This window comes from Syngnathus scovelli, chromosome 20, assembly GCF_024217435.2.
Source record: "Syngnathus scovelli strain Florida chromosome 20, RoL_Ssco_1.2, whole genome shotgun sequence".
Classification (NCBI taxonomy): domain Eukaryota; kingdom Metazoa; phylum Chordata; class Actinopteri; order Syngnathiformes; family Syngnathidae; genus Syngnathus; species Syngnathus scovelli.
In genome coordinates this window covers 8555969-8580143 of record NC_090866.1, presented here as the reverse complement: position 1 = coordinate 8580143, position 24175 = coordinate 8555969, and the positions used below count along the sequence as shown (strand labels likewise).

General features: G+C 40.9%; 1 protein-coding gene across 1 annotated transcript; it reads left to right on the top strand.

Moving 5' to 3' along the window:
- Positions 1-3776: 3776 nt before the first annotated feature.
- map3k5 (mitogen-activated protein kinase kinase kinase 5) lies at positions 3777-24163 on the top strand. The gene is made up of 30 exons (XM_049756868.1): positions 3777-4579; positions 7545-7684; positions 7937-7960; positions 9692-9885; positions 9998-10166; positions 10429-10535; positions 10848-11018; positions 11481-11593; positions 11663-11822; positions 11908-12058; positions 12130-12237; positions 12815-12867; positions 13637-13732; positions 15398-15479; positions 15563-15696; positions 16053-16180; positions 16973-17109; positions 17198-17303; positions 18156-18313; positions 19420-19597; positions 20183-20200; positions 20359-20536; positions 20617-20785; positions 21237-21422; positions 21868-21973; positions 22381-22612; positions 22688-22800; positions 22863-22981; positions 23070-23146; positions 23236-24163. Exons 1-30 carry the CDS (start codon positions 4156-4158, stop codon positions 23294-23296), a joined length of 4092 nt encoding a protein of 1363 aa, XP_049612825.1. The 5' UTR covers positions 3777-4155; the 3' UTR covers positions 23297-24163.
- The last annotated feature ends 12 nt before the right edge of the window (positions 24164-24175 follow it).

Genomic DNA, 24175 nt, shown 5'->3' with positions numbered 1-24175 from the left:
AGCTTCATTTGCTATTGTTTCATTGTCCCTTAAAATCTTATCATTTAAAATCGACTATTATATACAAAATATTGCTGGAAAATATTTTTCAATTTTTAAATGGTATAACATTGGATTTAACAGATTTCTATTAGATTAGAGTTTTTTTTTTTTTAGGTTGGAGGGCATGTGCACGTGTTTGTACGTGCACTTGCATGTGTTTGCGTGTCATGGCAACTGTCAGATCTGTTCGCCGATTGGCGAAAATGACAAGCTCACAAAACGCCGTGGGAGGAGAAAGTCGAGGTGGGATGCCGGGCTGTCATTCACTGCCAATCATGAGTCAAATCAAAAAACCGGGCCTCCGCAATCACACGAACCAAAGCTGCAAAATATTTCGGCATTTTTTCACAGAGACAAACACACATTTAGTTAAAAATCTTGCTTGGAACACACACACACACTCACCACTCTTTACACAGACAGACATTCAGTCTGACAGAGTAATTATGACGTCCCACTCCAAAGGAGCCCAGGGCTGAGAGGTGAGAGTTATTGATCCCACACAGGAGGAAATTTATCAATGTCCAAGCATTCAGCTCTGACAGGAACCCAATCCACTTAGAGCACAATGTTCAAACTGTTTTAATACCCCCCCTCCCCCTTTTTGAAACTTTGCAAGAAGAAAGGCCTGTGATTCTTTCCCATCGTGTTGTTCCTGTTATATTATTACGTTCAAGTCTCTCAACGTGTCAGTTAGTAAGATTTCATTGCTCCTGAACGGCCTCTAATGATTTCCCCGTGATGAGGGTGACATTTTATCAGTTGGTGTTGGATCAACAGAGTAAACGGTGGTGACAGACTGAATGAATTTATTGAGATGTTGTTGCAGAACAGCATCTTCAATTAGTCCCTGAGGTGGTGTCGAAGTCTTTATAACGTTTATCAGCGTTACCAAGATTCATCTGTTTGCAAAATATACAAAGCATAATTAATAATTATTGCATTATAAAAATGATAGTGATGAAGGAAGCCCCACCAAAATGTGGTCATTCATCTTCTCTTCCATCGAGTACCTGTGGACATCTTGCCGCACTCCCCGAGGTGATGTCCACCTTCATTTTTCTCCGACAATGAGTGGAATCATTTCCCCCTCGCTCGCACGCCTCTCCATCATTATCGACACGCAATTATCGATCAGGACCTCAACGGGTAAATTAGTCAAACGTTCAAAAGATGTTGATGCAGGTTGTTTACACGGCGTGATCTATTCTGGAAATTCTCCCGTCAAGTCCATCCATTAGGTGAATGCAGATGAGCGGCCCCGTTCCTCAAGGGGTTCCTAGCCCACATTAGTTCAAGGAAGCATCCGGGTGAAATCTCCAACACTGAAGTTAGAAGAGCCAAAACAGCTGCCTCACTTTTTTTTTTTTAATGTTTGTCCCCGAGGCCTATCCTACTAAAGAGAAGTAATTTGGCTTATCTTATCCCAGAGACCTAGCAGCTGCTTTTTTATTCTTTTTTGTGAGGTCTTTTTTCTCATTTAGTCCAACAAAGATTGTCCTCATAGATTGACCTTCTCTCATGCCCGTAGGCCGTTGCCCTCATGCCAGTAACTAGATAACACACTCTATCAGAGATTTGAGAAAATCATTGGGAAAGCAGTGGTGCTGATAGTGGCATCAATCCTAACCTGACACCAGGCTGGGTCAACCATTTATCTCCGCACACCGCCTCTGGTCACAACGGCGGCCATCTTGCGCCGCTACATCCTTCTTTAATAACCTTGACCGCGTCTCTTTGCAGATTGAGAGGCGCGACGGCACTCGTCGGGTTTGCCTTTTAACCCGGGAAAATCGCAATCTTTTACACATGTTTCGAAACACACCATCAGATTCCGCACGCAATAAGAAGTCCAAACTCACAAACTCGTTAGCTTTGGACTTAATGGTGGCTCCGCTGGCATTGATTCCCTTCGGTGTGCGACTTAAATGCTTCTATATTGGTGGAGGGAAATTCCCAGAGGCCTCCTAGAGCTCTCAGATCATTGTTTTTCACTTACTAACAATGAACTTATGATCAGAGCGCTGCAAGGCGTTTGAAAAAAATGCCCTGTAGGATCATTTAAAAAGTGTTTGTGTTAGAGGCCCGACGCGGCGGCAGCGGCATGTCCGAGGCTCATCTCGACGAGAGGGGAGGTTAAATGGGGCGTCATCAATCTCAATGAAGTGCAATTATTTTCTCACTTATTAATCATTGCGGGCTAATAGCTAGTGGCAAAGCTACGCCTGCCATTTGTCAAACTTAGCAGATTTCTGTAATTTTGTCCCCCCCTCCCCCTCCCACTAATGTTTGTGTGGACGTTGGCAGATATCTATGGAGGGATGCAATAAGTCTGTGCCTCAAAGTGTCTATCGCTTACCTGCACCGCCCCCAACTAAGTGAACTTGCTTCGCCATGTGAGTGATTCTCTCCATTTCAGAGCCGAGTGACCATTTCATGGTGAGTGGCTTTATTTGCAGGCTGAATGTGGACATTTAACTTCAGTGAAACACAAGTCTTCATTTGTTATATGGTCTGTATTTCTTTTTTTTTTCTTTAAGATGAGGAGAATCACGTCCAAGTTATTATTTGAAAAATTATTGATGGATAATATGAACAAATTGGAGTGTTAAAGTGTGTCCCACCTCTCACTATTTCGCCCATAGTACTTTTTGTTTTTTTGCTGTCCCGTGAGCTATTTTTTTTTTTTTTTAATGTGAATATGTGCCTTACACTACAAAAGAAGAGAATAATATTATCAGAGTCTTGTGGACGAGTTGGGTGTGACTGTGACAACTCAAAAACGCAGTTGGAGTGCAGCACTTATCAAGTGCTGTTATTGAGCGACATCTAGCGGTAGGATAATGAACTGCTGGGACCCGAAGAATAACATAACGCACGCGATTTAGTGTAGCATTTACATACACGAGCGCACGAGTGCTGTTGAGACTTGCACATTTCACCAAATAAAGTGTAGATTTTTTTTTTTAATCTTCAATATTTCAGTCATTCTAATTTTTTCTGTGTCGAGAACTGAATTTCATGATCTTTTCAGGCCTTCCTAAAATACATGCATAGATGTGGTAAAATTAGGTTAACATTTTATTTTACAAGGCATTTTTTTTTATCTTTTACAGTACTTATTCATATATAGTTCTTATTATTTTGCAATTTGCACATTAGACTGTAATACCAAAGTTTGACCACAAGACGTCACCCCTGAAACAGGAATGAAACGAACTACGCTAAACAGAACCAGTTAAGTTGATATTTCAAATATTGTCAAGACAAATTACATCGTTTCATCGCTCATGTAAAAATTTAGTCACAATAATATACAGTTAAAAGGCGACAAATATTCTCTGTTCGCTATATTTACATGTTTATCACTATATAATTGATTATCTAGTTATAATATATTGATATAATCTTAAATATGAATGACACTGGTTTTAAAAAAAATAAACACGTAGGTTCAACTTTCCCAAATTAATTAACTGGTTTATGTTAATATATTTGTTGCATTATTCAGTTTTTCCAAACGTTTCCATTCTTTACTATGATATTAATATTAAAACAGTTGCTTTATCAACATTATTTTTATTTGGCAGTTGGTATGGTTGTTTTTAGAGATGCGTTGCCATGGCAAACGCTCCAGTTTCGACGTACCTTTGCTTTCTCAAGTGGTCCCAGTGTCCCCGCCCACATCCGTGATGTTTTCAGTCGTTGCCTCCGCCCACCGCGCTTGCAAGTAGACGGAACTGAAGATAAACACTGTCACTGGTGGGTGTTGGATTCCTGTTTGGCTGCTTGTGTGGATCGTGCATTGCATGCACGACGAATTAAATTGCCTTTCTGCAGCAGCTTTGCACAACTTGGATCTGTCACGAAAGGAATGCACGGAGATGATTGTTTGTCCGCTTCTTCAGCAGTGTTTTTTGAAGCAATCGTCGTGCAGGGTGCAACATTTGCACCATGACTTTGCCCTAGTTGACGCGTTGAACTTTAGCTCGTGGAACCTGTGCAGGTGCGTGGCGCCACGCGTAAATTGACGTGCGTAACCGCGAGCTGTCTCTCCATGGAGATCCCTCAGCCGCGCTGTTCTTCTCGATCAACGCCTTAAAAGACATCGAGATGAATCAAGAGCAAGAGGGCATTTCTTTGCCCGTGCCATGCTTTGGAGTTTTTCAAGCCAGAGGGGCTGATGTCAACGGGGACAGCACCGGCGCCGCCCGCGGAAGTGCTACTTCGGGTGTTGCGGTTCCTGCAGCTGGGACTTTCTGGAACGAATCCGTGGTGACAGGATGTCATGGGCACAGCCATACTTCCGGGATGGACGGCGAAGGTCTGCTGTCCACGAGCAAGTCGTGCAAAAGCAGGCCGGTGAGTGTCGCCTATGTTTTGAACAATGAGCCGAATCAACAGAACAATGCCGAGTGCATGGCTTTGCAATGCCTCAAGCAAGCTTGTGAGACAATTGGAAGCCAACTGGAAACGATCCACTTTGGAAAGCTGGACTTTGGAGAGACCTCAGTGCTGGACATCTTCTACAATGCAGGTAAGGATGCAAGTTTGATCCAATGATGAATGCATTGAGATCTTCTAATGTTGGTGCAAGGGAATGTCATTCCTCATGACTACTTGGTGCTGGAATGCTTTCCATGTCCAATCATGGGTGTCAAAGATCACACCTTTGCTGCATCACATTTTTTCCCGGAAAATGGACGCCGGCTTGACTGGTTGCTCTGGGCTCAGCAGACAAGCTTTGCATGCCACTACTTGCACTTTATAAACAAATGTTGTTGACTGCCGGTTGAACGCACGGGAATGTCAGTGAGCATCACTAAAATTTGCCATTTTGGATCCATGTTATGCTTTTGATGTCTTGCGTAACCTCAGAGGTGTAAATTCCAGAAAAATAGTCTAATCTCCACAAATCGATCATCAGCACGAGGGCCGGATTATTACTATGGTGACATAACCCCCTCGCCCCGAAAATAAATTCCCGTATTTTATAAGGTTCACCTAAAAACCTCAAATTTTCTTAAAAGCCGCCTTATAATCAGGTGCGCCTTATATATGGACCAATATTGAGTCACTACAGCAGGCGAGTCCAAAGTCCATCCCTCGGGCCAAATGTATATATCTTACATATGGACAAAGTTTTAAAATGGGCCATTCATTGACGATGCGCCTTATAATCCAGTCCGCCTTATATATGGACAAAATTTTAAAATGGGCCATTCATTGAAGATCCGCCTTATAATCCGGTGCGCCTTATAGTACGGAAAATACGGTCGATAATACATTTATAGTCAGTCCACCATTACAGTAACTACACAGCATTGGCGTCATAGCACTACTTCTCTGACCACACAAACACAGTAGGTTCACCTTTTTTCCCCCCTCCCATTTGTTTATCTTGTTCCGAACTTCAGTGGAAATGTTTCACGGTTCACACCGGAGTGCCAAGGCATTTTTCCCAGAAATGTTCAGTATCTGCTCGCACACAGGGTCGCCTCTTCCTGCACGTGTAATGAAAGCTTGGCAAAGAAATCCTGCAGCAGGTTTCCCGGCCAGACGGCAGCTGTCTGTTAATATGGAGAGAAGGTGTCGGCCTCTCAGTATCTGGGTCGTGGAAAACAAAGATTTGGGCCGGGGGATGACAGCACGAGGATGCACGAGAAAGTTACGCAAGATTCATTCCAGCATATTTCTGAAATTCCATCCCCCTGGTAAATTCTTTATCCTCGCTTGTTGATCCTGCAAGCTCATTTGCATGTCAGGTGAGGGAGCACAAAGAATTAGGACAGTCAGAAACTCCTCCGCCATTATGGCACTGCACCTAGACTCAAATCTCGAGTTTTTTGCAAATCGAAAGTCAAATCTGACATTTTTATCGTCATACATTTTTGGGTATTTCACCATCCAATGTAGTTTAACAGGGTATTTCATTTGTCAGACAAGCTGGACTTGTAAGAGCAGCTTTCACTTACCACAGTTTCAATCCCCTAAGCGCCGCTTAGAAAAGGTCGTGGCAGCTTGCCAACATCTTACAGAAACACTGTTGAGTGAAACTGCTGAGTCACGATCGTGCACCGATAACGTAGCGACTGGTAGACTGGCTGCATTTCCTGCATCATATGATTTGCTTTTGTGAAGGAAAGTCAGCAGGAACTTTCCCGATTTAAAGGTAACACCATAAAAGATGATCGCAATCGAGAGCACCACACTCCTGGAAATTTGGACGAGAACTTAGATGTTACTGACTGAAATTCTTTTTTTTCCCCCTGCAAAGAAAACTTTTTTTTTTTGAGTGTGGGAAACAATTTCCGACAGAGCACGGAGACAGTAAATCCTCTGTGTATTCAGGGTGGGACCAACTCCAATGTAGTCTTCCCGCAGTTCTTTCTCCTTCAAACTAAAACCGGCAAATGAGCGATGGCTGAATCTTTTACAGTGATTTCCAACAGTCGCCATGGTTACAACATCCTCTGTTCTGCTCCAATATGATTAATTATAACATGTACTTTAGTCAAGCAAACACAATCGGCCCACCTGAGTGACCTCTGGAGATGTTGTTTTTGTAGTCGAGATGCTTTCATGGTATAATTATTAGGTTAGATAATATACCGACAAAATTATTACAGGAATAAAATGTTTAATTAACCAGCACTCAACTTGTCAATTATCATCCATGCGTCAATTTCGACGACCTTAGAAAACCTAATGGTAGCCTGAGAGTATTTTTTTTTTTTTTAACATATTTCCATGATTTATTTACAAGTGAGGAGACTGCGCGTGATCTGCTTCAATAGTGCCTCAAGTTCTCTACACAGTTCTCTATTCATCCTGCCATGTCGGCTGACACAATGGCAATCATTCAGTTGATTTGTCAGAGAATGCAGAATGTTCCGATTTTACGCACAAGCTTTGACTTTTCCGGCAAAGGCTTCATAATATTGTGCAAGAAAGACTTTTGAGGGGTTTTATCACGTTGGATATGATAATACTCGGAAATGAAGTGTGTTAAGAAGTAGCTCCACCTCTTCACCAGCAATTTAGTTTGGTAATATTTACCTGACCTGTTGATGCAGCGTTTAGGAATCCACGTGGACTGGAATGTATTCATGTTCCTTTACAATATTAAATAGAGGAAAGGAGCCATTGTCCTATTTGAAAGGTTTTATGTTTTCAAGCCTCTTAGTCCGCGACACAAGAATCAATAGGCAGTTTCAAGCTATTGTCGCCTCTATTTACCAACCCTGACCCCGTCTTACCCTTGACTAAATGAAGTCCATTTTAAATCACATATTCCCTCTGGGAATTTCCAGACATGTGAAATTAAAGGTCAAACATACTTCCCAAGATTTAATTCCCTTAGGAAATAATTGAAAGAGAAACATTTGTTATTACAGGGTCATCGGGATGATAATAAATCACCTTTATTAAGTTTATAATGTGTCAGATAGCGTTTGAATATAAAGATGTAGGTCGATTTATGCTATTTTGTAATTGTCCAGATATCGCCGTTGTGGAGATGACGGACGCTTTTCGCCAGCCGTCACTCTTCTACCACCTGGGAGTCCGAGAGAGCTTCAGCATGGCCAATAACATCATCCTCTACTGTGACACCAATTCCGAGTCGCTCCAGTCTTTGCAGGTTGGCTTTTATCACAAACGTCGTTTAATCACGGTTATTAAAGGATATATTTTGGGGGGGGGGGGGGGGGCAGTATGAGATTGTGTTTTGTTCCAGTGTTATTAATTTGATGGAAGCAGATTAATTTTGGAAATATTTTAGAATGGACTGTTTTTAGGCCATTGTGTCCTCAAATAAAATAATTTTTTTTAGTCTCACTGTTCCATTTAAAAGTCAAAATGTTAATTTTTGTTTCCTCTTGTCATCCATCAGGAAATCATTTGCCAGAAGAACACTGTAAGTCTTCCTTGATTTTTTTTTTTTTTTTTATAAACCATCGCATAAGAACATAATACATGTGCAATCAATTTTTCCACCAGAAAAATTTACCTGTTGAGCAAAATGAATTTTTTTTTTCCTCCCTAAATCCATGATTTAACTATAACCTCTCTTACGTGCACTTGCTTTGCTTTTGTATGAGCCCTTTAGCAGTTTGCACGGAGAACTGGAACTCTTTGGTTTTAATCATTTATATTCATCTTCCCTTTTTCATTCAGAGACAGTATTGAGTAAAAAAAAGTAACCACAAAACCCCCGTTGCCTTGAGTCCGAGATGCATCGATGCCTTTCATTGCTTCACGCCGTGGCCACGCCTTCCTTTCACTTCCTTCTTATTCTGATGTTCACTTTCAGACAATAGCATATTAAAAATGTCAGGAAAACACACCCACACTCCCCCTCATGTGCAAATATTTGACATTCTGTAGGTCCTTGTGTCTTAAGGACAAATAGATGTCCTGCCACTTTATCTTTATTTTTCCTATCTGTAAACACCACATGTGCTTGAATCCTCTTTGTTTATTCAGCCGAGTCAGCCCAAGCTAGAGAGAAGTTAAAACAAATAGAAGCTTCTTCTTTTCCGTGGTGAACGTGTCCTTTTGTCTAGACACTCGCCACATTCTTCTAGTAATTCTTTTCATCAGGTGAGGAGCAAGAACAGTTCCGAACTGTTACTTTTGGAGGAAAGTTGCTCAATTTGGGGTTGCGGTGACTGACTCAGACATCTCCACCCTGGTCTGCTATACTGCCGACTGTTTAGACTGCACCTTATAAACACTCGATTGTGTGTGGAGGTCTGAGCCCGAGCCTCACCTCATTTCCTTAAAGTGTCCTAAAGTGGGTAATTAGCTCAGACTTCCTCAATGTGGCCCCTTTTCAAAGAGGGGGGTGTAATCTTTGCCTCGCAGATGGAACGTTAGTTGCAGGTGGAAAAATGAAAGTATTTATTACAAGCGACATTCGTTGGAAATCTCTGTTGGACTTGGGCAAGTCAAGATTGGAGCTGGCCTTTCACTTGAAGACAGCCCGACTTTAATCAGTGGTATAGAAAAATGGTTGGAAATAAATCGTTCATTTCTTTTTTAGTAACATCTTATTGTTACGCAAGTGTAAAAATAATTTTAAAAACAATACAGCACTCAAGTTTGTTGCTCAATAACAAAAGGAGGGAGTGACCTACGTATATTTAACAAGATTTTTGCAAGTGTAAAAAGAAGTTAAAATCTATTTTTAAAAATACTCAAACTCAATCTTCATCTTATTTTCCTCAGAAAATCTTATCTTGGTTACCGTAGTTTCCGGACTATAAGGCGCACCTAAAAACCTAAAATTTTCTCAAAAGCTGACAGTGCGCCTTATATATGGACCAAATTCCTCAATTTAAACTGGCCCGAACCATTGTGTCATGAAATCAATCATAAGTGGCCCGCTGAAGACTATGAATCATGAATCAAAAAGACTATGGATCATTATTTTGTGATTATAAAGTAATTTGTTGAAATAAAGAAGATAAAATGGAGAATGATTTGATTTGGATTAAAAACCTGACATGGTGCGCCTTATAGTCCGGTGCGCCTTATCTAAGGACAACGTTTTAAAATGGGCCATTCATTGAAGGTGCGCCTTATAGTCCGGCGCACCTTATAGTCCGGAAAATACTGTAATCTCCTGTTTATCTTGTGCCAATAGACTTGCTCAGCCAACTACACCTTCATCCCGTACATGGTGACGCCACACAACAAAGTGTACTGCTGCGAGAGCAGTCTAATGAAGGGCCTCACTGAACTGATGCAGCCCAGCTTTGAGATGCTGCTGGGTCCCATTTGCATGCCCCTCCTGGACCGCTTCATCCAGCTACTCAAAGTCTCGCAAGCCAGCTCCCAGTAAGTACCACCAAGAGGCCGCCATGTTATTGAAAGTGCTAAAACCGACTGAGCTTTATTGCATAACACCAGGATCCATGTCTCATGCCACCCCCCCTTTATCTTCTCACAGTCAATATTTTCGTGAAACGATTCTAAGTGAGATTCGTAAAGCTCGGGAACTCTACACCGGACCGGAACTGGCCTCCGAGCTGGCCCGAATACAGCAGCGGCTGGACAATGTTGAGTGCCTCTCGGTGGACATCGTCATAAACCTGCTACTGACATACAGAGACATTCAGGTAATTGTTATTAAAAAAAAAAAGCTTTTTATTTTCATTTTTTTTACCTTGACGTTTCGGCAATGTCATTTACCGAGCGGCTCCTTGCGCTGTGCTCTCAGCCTCATGAATAATTCATGGTAATGAGGTTGCGCTGAATTATTAAGCACGCTTTGGATATAGTCAACTTCGGACCAACAAAGAAGTGTTGCTGCAAGTGAGACGGATTGTCCTTGGATGTCAAGTGGCTCATAAGTGCGTTGTGTATTTATTTGTTGTGTAGGACTATGAGTCGGTCGTGAAGCTGGTGGAAGCTTTGGGGAAGCTGCCGACCTTTGACCTTGTGGCGCATCCACATGTCAAGTTCCACTATGCCTTTGCACTGAATAGGTAAGTTAGCAATGTGAACAATCTGCTTTAATGCCTCTTAATTTATATTCTTTTACAGTTTCGGTATCCTGTTGTATTTTAATATATACAATAAATATATACCGTATTGACCTGAATATAAGACGAGTTTTTTTTTTTTTTTATTGAAATAAAACTTAAAAAGAGGGGAGGGGGCGTCTTACATTCAAAGACTTTTTTCAAACTTGAGTCTTGAAAAAGAGGGGGTCGTCTTATAATCGGGGTTGTCTTATATTCCGGCCAATACGGTATTATCATGCTTATGTGCTTTTTGTCTTGTGTTTGTGCTAACAGGAGGAATCAGCCAGGAGACAGACAGAAGGCCCTGGACATCATGCTGCCCTTGGTGCAGACCGAGGAGCAGGTGGCCTCGGACATCTACTGCCTGGTAGGGCGGATCTACAAGGACATGTTCCTCGAATCGCATTTCACGGACACTCAGAGCAGAGACAGCGGCACACGTTGGTGAGTGACACGGCAAGACGACACAACTTTGTTTCATGCTTATAAGTTCTGGTTTTATATTTACTGCATTATAGTGGGGTGAAATATTATTTGGAATAAAGCAAGATATTTTGCATAAGCTGATAGAGCGACGGAAAGAAACAACATGGCTGTCGAGTGGGAATTGCTTTCGAGCTTTTATATTGGTTGAAGTATTACAGTTAGTCCCATCTGGCTGTTATTGGCTTGTCATAACACGGCGGCGTTTCTTAATAACCTTCATTCCCTCCGATGAGCATATTACTCATGAAATGAATGCTGGTGTCGTTTGGTGGCCTCAACTCAATATGATTCTAATTGCCATTTCGAATAAAGTGTTTCACAAAAGCTCCAGGAGCCATGTAAAGTTATTTCAAATAAGACACGCTGAGGAATTTAGATCACGCATATTTCGGAAGAAGTTATTTGTCCTCATCTATCAAGGTTTAAAATGGGATTTGAGTCGGAGCCAACGTTACACTCTGGGATCAACTACGCCGTTCTGCTCTTGGCGGCTGGACACCAGTTTGAGACTTCTTTTGAGCTTCGCAAAGTTGGTGAGTAGAAATTTTAGGATTGTGTGATTTTAATCTTGCTAATATATTTTGGACGTCATCTTGTTGCAGGGGTGAAGCTGAGCAGCCTGCTTGGTAAAAAGGGCAGCTTGGATAAGTTGCAGAGTTACTGGGATGTGGGTTTCTTTTTGGGGGCTAGCATCCTGGCCTGTGACAACACCAGGGTCATCCAGGCCTCGGAGAAGCTCTTCAAACTCAAAGCGCCCATCTGGTGAGAAGACATACTGCAAGACCAAAAACTTTTGGGCTTTGACCATCTCCAGCAGGTGTCTGTGAGCTATCTACATTGATTTCAGGTATCTTCGTTCCTTGGTGGAGACCATATTGATCTATCAGCACTTCAAGAAGCCCCAAGAACAACCAGCCCCCAAACTGGAATTAATGGACTTCTGGATGGACTTTCTTGTCGAGGCGACCAAAAAAGATGTTTCCTCTGTGAGATTTCCTGTAAGTGCAGCCAGGCGGAAACCACCTTGCGAATTTCCTTTTTATAAAACCGGTTTATATTTTTTCCTCAGGTGTTGATATTGGAGCCTACGAAAGTCTACCAGCCTTCATATTTGTCCATAAACAAAGACGTGGACGACAACACGGTGTCCATCTGGCACGTCACTCCTGACGACAAGGTCTGATTGGTTATTTCAATCGGGGGTGTTTTGAAATCAGTAAAAACTTCAAATATTTGAAAAAGATGAAAGGTACTAATAATTCCTTGCAATTTTTTAAAAGTGAAGTCAATTTGTAATTTTAGTATTGACACATGGAGTTGTTGTACAAATTATCTTTGCGGGCCACAAAAAAAATGATGTGGCGGGCCGTATCTAGCCCCCGGGCCTTAAGTTTGACACCTATGATTTAAACGATCGCTAAGGTTTGTTCCTCTCAGAGTGTCTCACAGAAGCAACTTCTCATATTTCAATACTTTATTGCTTGGTTGCACCACAGAGACATCCCACATCAGCTCATTTTGCTTACCCACATTATATCCATTTCCTGAAGCTAATGAAATAAAATAACCGCTAATGTGTTTCATTAACGAAAGATTGATCGACCCATTTTTGGATAATGCCAACGGTGTTCAACTACTCTAATGCAGTTTTCAGCAAATTGTCTTCCACATGGGACACTGTGATTTATTCACAGCGGGAAACTGCGCTGATGATTTAATCGGTGCATCATTACCGTGTATGGTATGTTCTGCAGAACAAGGGGATTCACGAGTGGAACTTCAGCGCCACATCTGTGCGAGGTGTCAGGTCAGTGTTACAATTGTATAAAACTCCACATTTTCCATCATATATATCTCACACAACCTTATTTACTACTTAATTAGATGTGGATGTACCTAATTATATAGACCATGATTACCGTATTTTCCGCACTATAAGGGGCACCTAAAAACCTCCAATTTTCTCAAAAGCCGCCTTATAATCAGGTGCGCCTTATATATGGACCAATATTGAGCCACTACAGCAGGCGTGTCCAAAGTCCGGCCCAAATGTATATATGTCTTATATATGGACAAAGTTTTAAAATGGGCCATTCATTGAAGGTGCGCCTTATAATCCGGTGGGCCTTATAGTGCGGAAAATACGGTACACATGTATCATACATGTACTATGTAGGCCACATGACTGCCCAATTGCAAGAAACATTCGGTTTAATGCACTGGCACAGATGTGCACATTATTGCCACTTATGTCCCCTTTCATACTGCAGTCTGCTTGGGTGAGGTAATAAGTTCCCAGCGTCTCGCTTTTCCACCATTCTCAGAGGAATTCCATTTTTGCACTGAAAAGCGGAGGGCTCACATGTTGCTAGGGAACGACTTCTTCTCGGAGCCCACTCAGCCTGTAGGAAGCCAGTGAGACACAATAGCAGGCTATCCAACCACATGTAATGTGCATTTAGTCTTGTCTGGCTGACTACCGGGAGTCTCTTTACATCTGCAATGCACAAACAGGCTGATGGATGATGTCATTGACTCACCACGTGACTCGTCATATATCGACTGTCTCTCCTCAGCATCTCCAAGTTTGATGAGCGCAGTGCTTTCCTCTACGTCCTCCACAATGCGGAGGACTTCCAGATTTATTTCTGTACGGAGATGCACTGTAAAAGGTTGGTGGTAGGATTTCTAGAACACGCAGCAACAAAAAACTACCGTATTTTCCGGACTATAAGGCGCACCGGACTATAAGGCGCACCTTCAATGAATGGCCCATTTTAAAACTTTCTTATATAAGGCGCACCAGACTATAAGGCGCACCATTAATGCATCATGTCAGATTTTTAATCCAAATCAAATAATTCTCCATTTTGTCTTTTTTATTTCAACTTCACATGCAACAAATGACTTTATAATCACAAAATAATGATCCATAGTCTTTTTGATTCATGATTCATAGTCTTCAGCGGGCCACTTATGATTGATTTCATGACACAATGCTTTGGGCCAGTTTAAATTTAGGAATTTGGTCCATATATAAGGCGCACTGGACTATAAGGCGCATTGTCGGCTTTTGAGAAAATTTTAGGTTCTTAGGTGTGCCTTATAGTCTGTAAAATACGGTATATATTCAATTCTTCTAATTCCTCATTGTAAAGTGAATAAGAGAGGCCACACATACCGATACCTTGAAATAAGGCTGGTATCTGTAACAATACCTGGTATTGGTATTGTGGCCAATATAGCAGGGGCAATCAAATGTAATAATAATCTCCACTTGAGGCACTCATGTCAGCTCAGCCCTCAGGTGCTACATTTCACACCGCGCTGTCCCTGCCGACACACCTTACTTCTTTTTGCAAAGCACCGAGCGTTCCGACATTTCCGAACACCGTGATGTGGCCTGTGAGCGTCAATGAGTCACGCCTGCTGTTGTCATGGCGCTCTCCTTTGCATAATAGAGCGTAAAGAAGCCATTGTGTGACAGCGAGGAAGGTGGAGAGAGCGAGCTTTCGTTCATATGTGTGCGTGCCATGTGGGCCTGCACGCACACGTGCAGCACCTACATGCATGACAATGTGCTAAATCCCAGGTTGTGTATGGTGAGGGCTGTTAAGTCTTGTTAAGTGTGTGTGTGTATGTGTGGGAGGTGTGCTTGTAAACATACTGTAACACCATCTGGATAAAAACATCAAATACTTTACAATTATAGCTGTTTTATATTGAAAATTAAATTGAAACAAAAGTGGAAAACATTGATTTAATAAAAAAACTGATGATGCCACCAAGGCAGTATGTTTTATATATATTTTTTTTAAATATTTTTATTTTATTTTATTTAAATATGGGAAAATGCTGTCTTTAGCAGCAGTGTTTAAATTAAATTGAAACAAAAGTGGAAAACATTGATTAAAAAAAATGATGATGCCACCAAGGTACTTTTTATATATATATATATATTTTTTTAAATATTTTTATTTATTTTTTTTAAATCTGGGGAAACGCTGTCTTTAGCAGCAGTGTTTAAATAAAATTGAAACAAAAGTGGAAAACATTGATTTAAAAAAAACAAAAAGGATGATGCCACCAAGGCACTACTTTTTATATATATATTTTTTTTTTTTTAAATCTAGGAAAACGCTGTCTTTAGCAGCAGTGTAAATTGAATTTCCCCTTTAGAGATAATAAAATGAAAATAATGACACCAGTCAGACAAAATGGCTCACTAGCTTACATGATATTAAAAAACTCAATCAAAACAGACAATCAAAACCGACACACACACATTTTACCTTGCAGTAACTAATGTTCGGACTAAGCAGGCATGTCTTTGTCAGGTTCTGCGATTTAGTCAACAGCATCACCGAAGAGGCTTGGAGAGGTCCAGATGAAGGAGATTGTGATACTGACGCTTTGGAGGTGAAAAACACCACGTTTATTGCTCTTTAGAAATAACGAGCCAATATTTTTTTTACTCCTGATGTATGAATTTATCCGTGCAGTACGACTACGAGTACGACGAACACGGTGAGCGGGTAGTTCTAGGTAAAGGAACATTTGGAGTGGTGTACGCCGGCCGAGACCTCAGCAACCAGGTCCGGCTAGCCATCAAGGAGATCCCAGAGCGAGACAGTAGGTGAGATATTTCCGTCTTTTCTTATTTAGCTCTATCGCCGCTGATCATTTGGAAGTTTCCCTCTGAAGTAAAAGTGTGATGAAAAAAAATGTGTCTGGTGCTTTGTGGCTTGGATTGCGCTAACATGAGAGACTGCTTGGAGCAAAGACTTGGAGCTTGGCAGGCTCCCACAGTGAGCGATGGCATACTGATACCCTCACCATATGTCTTGGCAGCACAAAGTGATGAGAATGTGGCTGAATAATTCACAAAGGGTGCAGACTTGGTGTGCTGCAAAAAAAAAAAAAAAAAAAAGCTCCCATGTTCACTTGTTAGCTTAAAAATGAAGATGATTTCATTTTTTGGTTTCTTTCCAGGTACTCACAACCCCTCCACGAGGAGATCGCCCTTCACAAACACCTAAAGCACAAGAACATTGTCCAGTATCTCGGCTCCATCAGTGAGAACGGCTTCATCAAGATCTTTATGGAGCAAGTGCCAGGAGGTAAGAAAGCATCTGACCCCATCGTAATGTTTGCACTGGTAACGATGATCATCATAATTGCTTTATCAACATCACTGAGTAATATATTTGTGTTTTTTAAGATCTGCTCTGTCAGCTAAAAAATTTTTCGTCTGTCCATTACAACTTCAGAAGTCGGCCAACAAAAGCAAATTCGATTCTTCATCGTCCTTACAAACAAACCAGCTGTAGAATAACTTTTCCACACCTTATGATTTCATTATTTATTTTGGGGCGTATAGATGAGGTTTTTTTTTTGGCTCCCATTTTGGCAAATTGGCAGTAATAAAGTTTGTTGGCAAGATGATTAAGGTCTTCAAAAAAGTCACTACTTTTTATATATATATATTTTTAAATATATATATATATTTTTTTTTTAAATCTGGGAAAACGCTGTCTTTAGCAGCAGTGTTTAAATTAAATTTAAATAAAAGTGGAATAACATTGATTTAAAAAAAATGATGATGCCACCAAGGCACTACTTTTTCTATATATATTTTTAAATATTTTTATTTTTCTTAATCTAGGAAAACGCTGTCTTTAGCAGCAGTATAAATTGAATTTCCCCTTTAGTGATAATAAAATGAAAATAATGACAACAGTCAGACAAAATGGTTGGTTTTTGACTTTTACTAGTCAACACCTTCAAAAATATTCTTAACTATTGGTGCAAATGCAAAAAAAGTGCTTTTTTTTTCACGACTACTCAAAACCATGCTGCTAAACTCAGGTTGAAAAGAATAGACTCATTCTTCTTCCTTCTGCTGTGCCTAGGGAGTCTCTCTGCCCTGCTCCGATCCAAATGGGGCCCCTTGAAAAACAACGAACCCACTATAGGCTTCTACACACGCCAGATCCTGGACGGCCTCAAATACTTGCATGACAATCAAATCGCACATCGGGATATCAAGGTTATAAATTGTTTGCATTATATCCAGTTGATTGTATCTCACTAGACTGGGATTTATTCTTCTCACCGTGTGTGTTTGAAATCCTCAGGGTGATAACGTGCTAATCAACACGTACAGCGGCGTGCTAAAGATATCCGATTTCGGCACATCGAAGCGCTTGGCTGGGATTAACCCTTGCACCGAGACATTCACAGGTAAACACTGATTTCTCTGTAATCCTAATTTAAAACATGAGCAGGATTATGCAATACTGGTATCTTTTTTTTTGTGTAAAAAGATGAAGTATATTAATAATTATCCTGATCCACAATGAATTTTAATGAGTGACGGAAAAGGGATTTTACCTTGAAATGGGGCAGAGGTTGTTTTGAAAACAGGCCGGTCCTTTTTTTTTTTTTTAGGTGACGTCTACTTTAAACGAGGCGCCGCCTGTTTTTAGCACAGGGTGTGCTCCTCAAAGCAGTAAATAGTCAGTAAGCTATTATTAGCGTTTCATTGTGCTTCGTTCAATGAGCGTGTTATTTCTGGAAGGAACCGTTTCTTGCTGGAGGCTTCAATAAAAAGCCCCTTTCAAGATTATTATAACAGTTTACAAGAACATGGGCCAGTTCCCCATGATGTCATTTCGAGGGAACCCAAACAAAAAACTCAAAAGTATCTTTTAGCTGCAAAAAAAAAACATGACGTTATTTTCTATGAGGGCATGTTTTCCAGGTTTTTTTTAAGGATATTTAGAAATAATAATAAAAAATAATAGCTACAATTCTGATGGGGCCACACTGACTGGGAATAAGAACCTCTACCAAGGTGGTCTTGTGGTTAGCATGTCTGCCTTACAGTTCTGAGGTTCAGGACTCGGGTCTCCCACATTCCAAAAACATGGCAACCAGTCCTAGTGTGTTACCCAAATCTTCTAGCATATTCTCCAACACATAAACAATATTAATGAGCTCAAGAAAATGGCTAGATGGATGGCTACCATGGCAACCCCATCTGAATCTTTCAACTATGCTACTTTAATGGGCATTTTATTTTTTTATTTTTAGGTACACTACAGTATATGGCTCCGGAGATTATAGACAAGGGTCCTCGTGGCTACGGCAAGCCAGCAGACATCTGGTCTCTGGGCTGTACTATTATCGAGATGGCTACCGGGAAACCTCCTTTCTATGAACTAGGGGAACCACAGGCTGCTATGTTTAAGGTAAGAGGCAACGACAGTACCGTATTTTCCGGACTATAAGGTGCACTGGACTATAAGGTGCACCTTCAATGAATGGCCCATTTAAAAACTTTGTCCTTATATAAGGCGCACCAGACTATAAGGCGCACCATTAATGCATCATGTCAGATTTTTAATCCAAATCAAATCATTCTCCATTTTATCTTTTTTATTTCAATTTCAGACACAACAAATTACTTTATAATCACAAAATAATGATCCATAGTCTTTTTGATTCATGATTCATAGTCTTCAGCGGGCCACTTCGGGCCAGTTTAAATTTAGGAATTTGCTCCATATATAAGGCGCACTGTCGGTTTATGAGAAAATGTCCTTACAGTCCGGAAAATACGGTACTTGACTCACAAGGTTTTGTTTACAAAAAAAGGACAAGCTGATACATGTTGAGCATATTTTTTAACATACAGTAGGCAGCCATCACAAAGAATGTTCATTTGTTTTAACCTACAGTAAGATACCATCACTGGATTTGCAAAATGCTAATTTGCCGTTATGATGTGTTGGTTAAACAAACACACATGACGCGACAATGTTTTTTTGGACACACTGACGTTAATGAGCCGCTTGCCAATTGTATGAATTGTTATTCCAGTGCCAACATGGAGGACAGCACAGTGCAGTTCTTTAGAAATGGTCTGGAACGCATTATAGCACACCCATCTGAGATTGAATCATGGAATATTCCATACGTGGATTTGGCTCGGAACTCTAAAGCTAAAAGGCTCATGAAGTAAACAAGAAGATTTCGTAGGGGGAAATTCCATGTCGAATGTGAAATATGCTTATATTTAATTAAATCTTGTCAAAGGTAGAATCAGTCACAAAAAGATCAATTATTGTTGAGGTATTTCTTCGATCATCCCTGTGGAATGTTTTACTGCTAATCACAGGTCAACATTCCTCAACAGCAACGACACGACATTTTAACACACGTGTTGCCAAGAAAATCTCGTGCGTGAACTTTCACTGTTATTTATCAGCCACGTTTCACTCGGTGTTCATGACGCTGGGTAAATACTTTCCCGTGAAGGGATTGACCCTCTTAGGCTTTGTGTGTTTGTCTGTAGGTCGGCATGTTTAAAATCCACCCGGAGATCCCGGAGTCCATGTCACCGGAGGCAAAGGCCTTTATCTTGCGTTGCTTTGAGCCTGACCCGGACCGCCGAGCCACCGCCCTCGACCTGCTCACAGATGAGTTCCTCACCGTCACCAGCCGCAAGAAAAAGAGTAAAAGTAGCTTCACTGGTGAGTATATTTTTAGTTTATTTATTGAACCCCACACACACAGTAATCCCCACAAACAAAATAAATCACATGATGTTGAGATTACCGTATTTTCCGGACTATAAAGCGCACGGGATTATAAGGCGCACCTTCAATGAATGGCCCATTTTAAAACTTTGTCCTTATATAAGGCGCACCGAACTATAAAGCGCATCATTAATGCATCATGTCAGATTTTTAATCCAAATCATTCTCCATTTTATCTTTATTTCAGCTTCAGATGCAACAAATTACTTTATAATCACAAAATTATGATCCATAGTCTTTTTGATTCATGCTTCATAGTCTTCAGCGGGCCATTTATGATTGATTTCATGACACAATGGGCCAATTTAAATTTAGGAATTTGGTCCATATATAAGGCGCACTGGACTATAAGGCGCACTGTCAGCTTTTGAGAAAATTTTAGGTTTTTAGGTGCGCCTTATAGTCCGGAAAATACGGTAGTACAAAAAGATTTAGAGTTTTTGCCTTTGTGCACACATGAAAATATTTTACACTAATCATGTACTACTTTCCTCTGTATTTTGTTCATTTCTTCCACAGCTCTCTCACCAGGCACAGGTGAGTGCCTTTGCATTTTTTTTATTGTATTCTATTCATCCAGCCCTTTTCTGCTTCACCTTTTTGAATCATCTCTCTTTTGGTTCAAAACAGAAAATAATCGAAGTCGCTTGCACGTGTGTGATGCTGCACGTGGCTCTCGACTGTTTTATTTGCAGAGTACCTGCGCAGCATTTCCCTGCCAGTGCCTGTGGTGGTCGAGGACACCAGCAGCAGCAGCGAGTATGGCTCCGTCTCCCCTGACAACGACCTCAACACCAACCCCTTCGTCTTTAAGCCCAGCGTCAAGTGCTACAGCGAGCGAGATGTCAAGGGGCCCCGATCGCTCTTCCTCAGGTACCGTGAGTCACGCCACATTGTTGTCGCTGGCTATTATATATCAAAATACACAAAAATCAATTTGTTTGCTCTTTCAGCATCCCAGTTGAGAATTTCGAGGACCACAGTGCCCCTCCATCTCCTGAAGAGAAGGATTCAGGCTTCTTTATGCTGAGGAAAGACAGCGAGAGGCGAGCCACTTTGCACCGCATCCTGACCGAGGACCAGGACAAGGTGGTGGCCAACCTACTGGAAGCCCTCTCACAGGTTAGTTTTGAAATTACCGTATTTTCTGCACTATAAGGCGCACCTAAAAACCTCCAATTTTCTCAAGTGCGCTTTATAATCCAGTGCGCCTTATATATGGACCAATATGGATTTGTGGATGAGGACAAACTTATTAAAGAAAGCTTTACGTGTTTATTTTGTGTGTTGTGTGATATTAACGTTTGAGCAACGTTGCGTTATTGATATATTGTTATGGTTTTCACTATTTCGAGTGTTACTATATTGTGATTGCATTTATGTTTGAGCAAGGTTGAGTTATTTATTCTATGCGCCTTATAATCCAGTGCGCCTTATATATGGACAACGTTTTAAAATGGGCCATTCATTAATCCGATGCGCCTTATAGTGCGGAAAATACGGTAGGTGCACGCTTGTAAAATAATACTGATGACTAAGTCACACTGCTCCGGATGTTTCATTGAACCTGCAGGGATCGGAGGAAATGAAAATGAAACCTCAGCACATTTCCACCCTGGTGGTCAGCCTGGCCGGCTTTGTCCGAGTGGCTGACAGGAAAATCATCGCCCGCACGCTGTCTCAACTTAAACTGGAGCTGGATTTTGACAGCACGGCCATAAGTCAGCTGCAGGTCGTACTCTTTGGCTTCCAGGACGCTGTAAGTAGCAGAAACATGATGAGAAGAATTACTCCAAGGACTCCATTTTAATTGTTGTCATTTTTACATGAGCACCTTTTCATGTTTCAGCCTTAAAGTCAGACTAGAATAATGATTAAAAAGTCTTTAAGGGCAGCAATAAAAAGGGTAATCTGTCAAAAATAATGATGGCACATTTAAGAAAAGGTCTTTCTGCTTTGCCGCTTATAAATACAGTACTGCCTGACGGATCAGTTTTAGTGTATTTAATAAATTAAAGAAGAATGTCAAATTCGCCTGCTTTAATTTCTTTTTACAAAGGAAAATGATAGGACACCACTATTATGAAGATTCAGCATTGCGTAATCCTGCAATATGTTGGTGCTCTAGTGCCCCCTGTTGGTTGAAAGAAAAATGACAGCAGAAAAGACTGGTAGCTTATTAGTGATTTTTTTTATGTTTTCAGGTGAACAAAGTCTTGCGAAACCACAACATCAAGCCTCACTGGATGTTTGCCCTGGACAACATCATCCGAAAAGCAGTGCAGATCGCCATCACCATCTTGGTGCCAGGTAAGAACATCTAAGAATTAATTTGTCCTGTTAGGCCTGACCTGCATCGTTTTATAGAATATCTGGAGTCAGTTTGACTTAGGAGACTCAAAACTGCGGTTGAACTGGTTTAACAGTTTTTTTTTCAAGCCCCCTCTTCTGTGCTGTGCCTGGACGAAGAGCAGTTTGTCTGCCGAGGTTTACGTAATAGTCTGCAAAAGCAGTGTGAAATCCCCTGAATGTCCTCACATTTTGGTTCGAACAGTTTGAATCGCTTCCTCTGTCTCAATAGTAGACTTGAGTTCAAAACGTGACCATTTTTAAGGTATCGGGTACTCGTGGAGGCTGCCGATACCAGTCACCGATACTCGCACTAGTATTGGTCTGGAAAAAAAGTGCTGTGGAAAAAAAAATATTTTAATTTTCAGAGCTGAGGCCTCACTTCAGTCTGACCTCCGAGAGCGACACGCCTGACCACGAGGACGCTGATGACGAGGAACCTGAGAGAAACCCGGCGCACCAAAGACAGGTCTCCTGTCAAGATGAAACTGTGGTTACTTCGGGGGTCAGTACGCTCAACTCCACTGTGTCCCACGAATCCCGTAATGCACAACATTCCGTGAGCATGGAGCTGGGCAGGATGAAGCTGGAGACCAACAGGTTGGAATCTTCTGAGATAATAAATGTGTTTTTTCTTATGCATACTGATGTTTCTTCTTATTTGTGTAATGTCAGGTTGCTGGAACAGCTCTTGGAGAAGGAGAGAGAATATCAGGCCATCCTTCAACAAGTTCTGGAGGAACGAGAGCAGGAGATCAAACTACTGCAACTGCGATCTCACACTACAGGTAGACAAGAATTCTGATGTGGTATGAATAAAATAGATTCACAGAAAAATTTTAATCTCCAGCAAACATCTCCACGCCGACGTGTGGTCCAGAAACGGATCAACCTGCCAAAAAATGTGAAGAGAAAGAGCTGAGCAGCTGGCTGAGGCTTTATGGTGCAGACCAGGACTCCATAGATTTGGTGTGGATCAGATTTTGCCTTTTTGGAGTTTGAATCTTATTTTCTCGTGCTTCTATTATAACTTCATGATGGTTTTTTTTTGCTTTAGATCCTCAGTGAGGAATACACACTGAATGACATCCTCCATGATGTCACAAGAGAAGATCTGAAGAGTCTCAGACTGAGGTAGGGCACCAGTTCATCCATTATTCGTGCAATAAATATTATCCAAGGTAATTTCCGTAAACTGATTTTTGTCTTTGTGTCTCGTGCAGAGGCGGAATCTTGTGTAAACTTTGGAAGGCCATCATAGACCACAGGCGCAAGCCATTCTGAGGCCTTAAGTGGCGGCAACCACTCTGAGAAGCCAGCACACCTCAGTATTCTCCTCAATACCTCAGTATTTATTTTTAGAACAAGAATCTGTGTTTGCAGCTTTCCAACTTCCCCTTTTTTCTTGGTCAGGTGCTGTGATCGTTTTGAAAATGTCATTTTTGTCAAGTGCCACTATAGCGTTGACCCGCCTTACGGACATGACAGGCATGTTACAACAACGTGGGAGTTTTATTTTAAACCTACAATAATTGTTCTTGTCTTCACGTGACGAAACGTTTACATATCTAGAGACTGACTGTTTGTAAATTAAGCCTCCGATACAAATATACCACATGAAAAGATTTCAGATTTGCTTATCTACATTTTTATTGTTTCACTGTGGGTGCTGCAGCCGTTCTATTTTTTTTATTATTATTTAATTGTTTTGCAAATGTAAAAGATGTCAAGGCATGCCTTTTATTTGTTTTTCTTTTATTGAGACTAATTTAAATGGCATTTATTCACATTTCACAAACATGTAAATATGGAATAGCTAATATGTGAACACGCATAAATGTACTAAATATAACTTATAGTTTTTCCATGTGGATTGGACCGTCTAGACTTGTGTATTATTGTTGGATTTTCTAATGTGACAAATCATGGCGATACTAATTACAGCTAAATTACACTTATTTTTCTTTTTCTTTTTCACCTTGCTTGAGATATTCTCATTCAATCTGCAGTTTATTAGAAGGAACTTTAAATTTAAAATCTAAATACTGCTGACCTTTATTCTAAATTTATTAGAAACACTTGTGTCCATGTTGTTTCATATTTAATGCAAGACGTGTTGTATTGTTAAAATAAAACTTTTCATTATGTATACGTTTTGTGTAA

Coding starts and splice junctions, on each gene's coding strand:
- map3k5 (XM_049756868.1), top strand. CDS start 4,156: ATGAATCAAGAGCAAGAGGGCATTTCTTTGCCCGTGCCATGCTTTGGA. Junction 18,314..19,419: donor CACAGGCTGCTATGTTTAAG/GTAAGAGGCAAC, acceptor GTTTGTCTGTAG/GTCGGCATGTTTAAAATCCA. Junction 20,786..21,236: donor TACTGGAAGCCCTCTCACAG/GTTAGTTTTGAA, acceptor TTGAACCTGCAG/GGATCGGAGGAAATGAAAAT.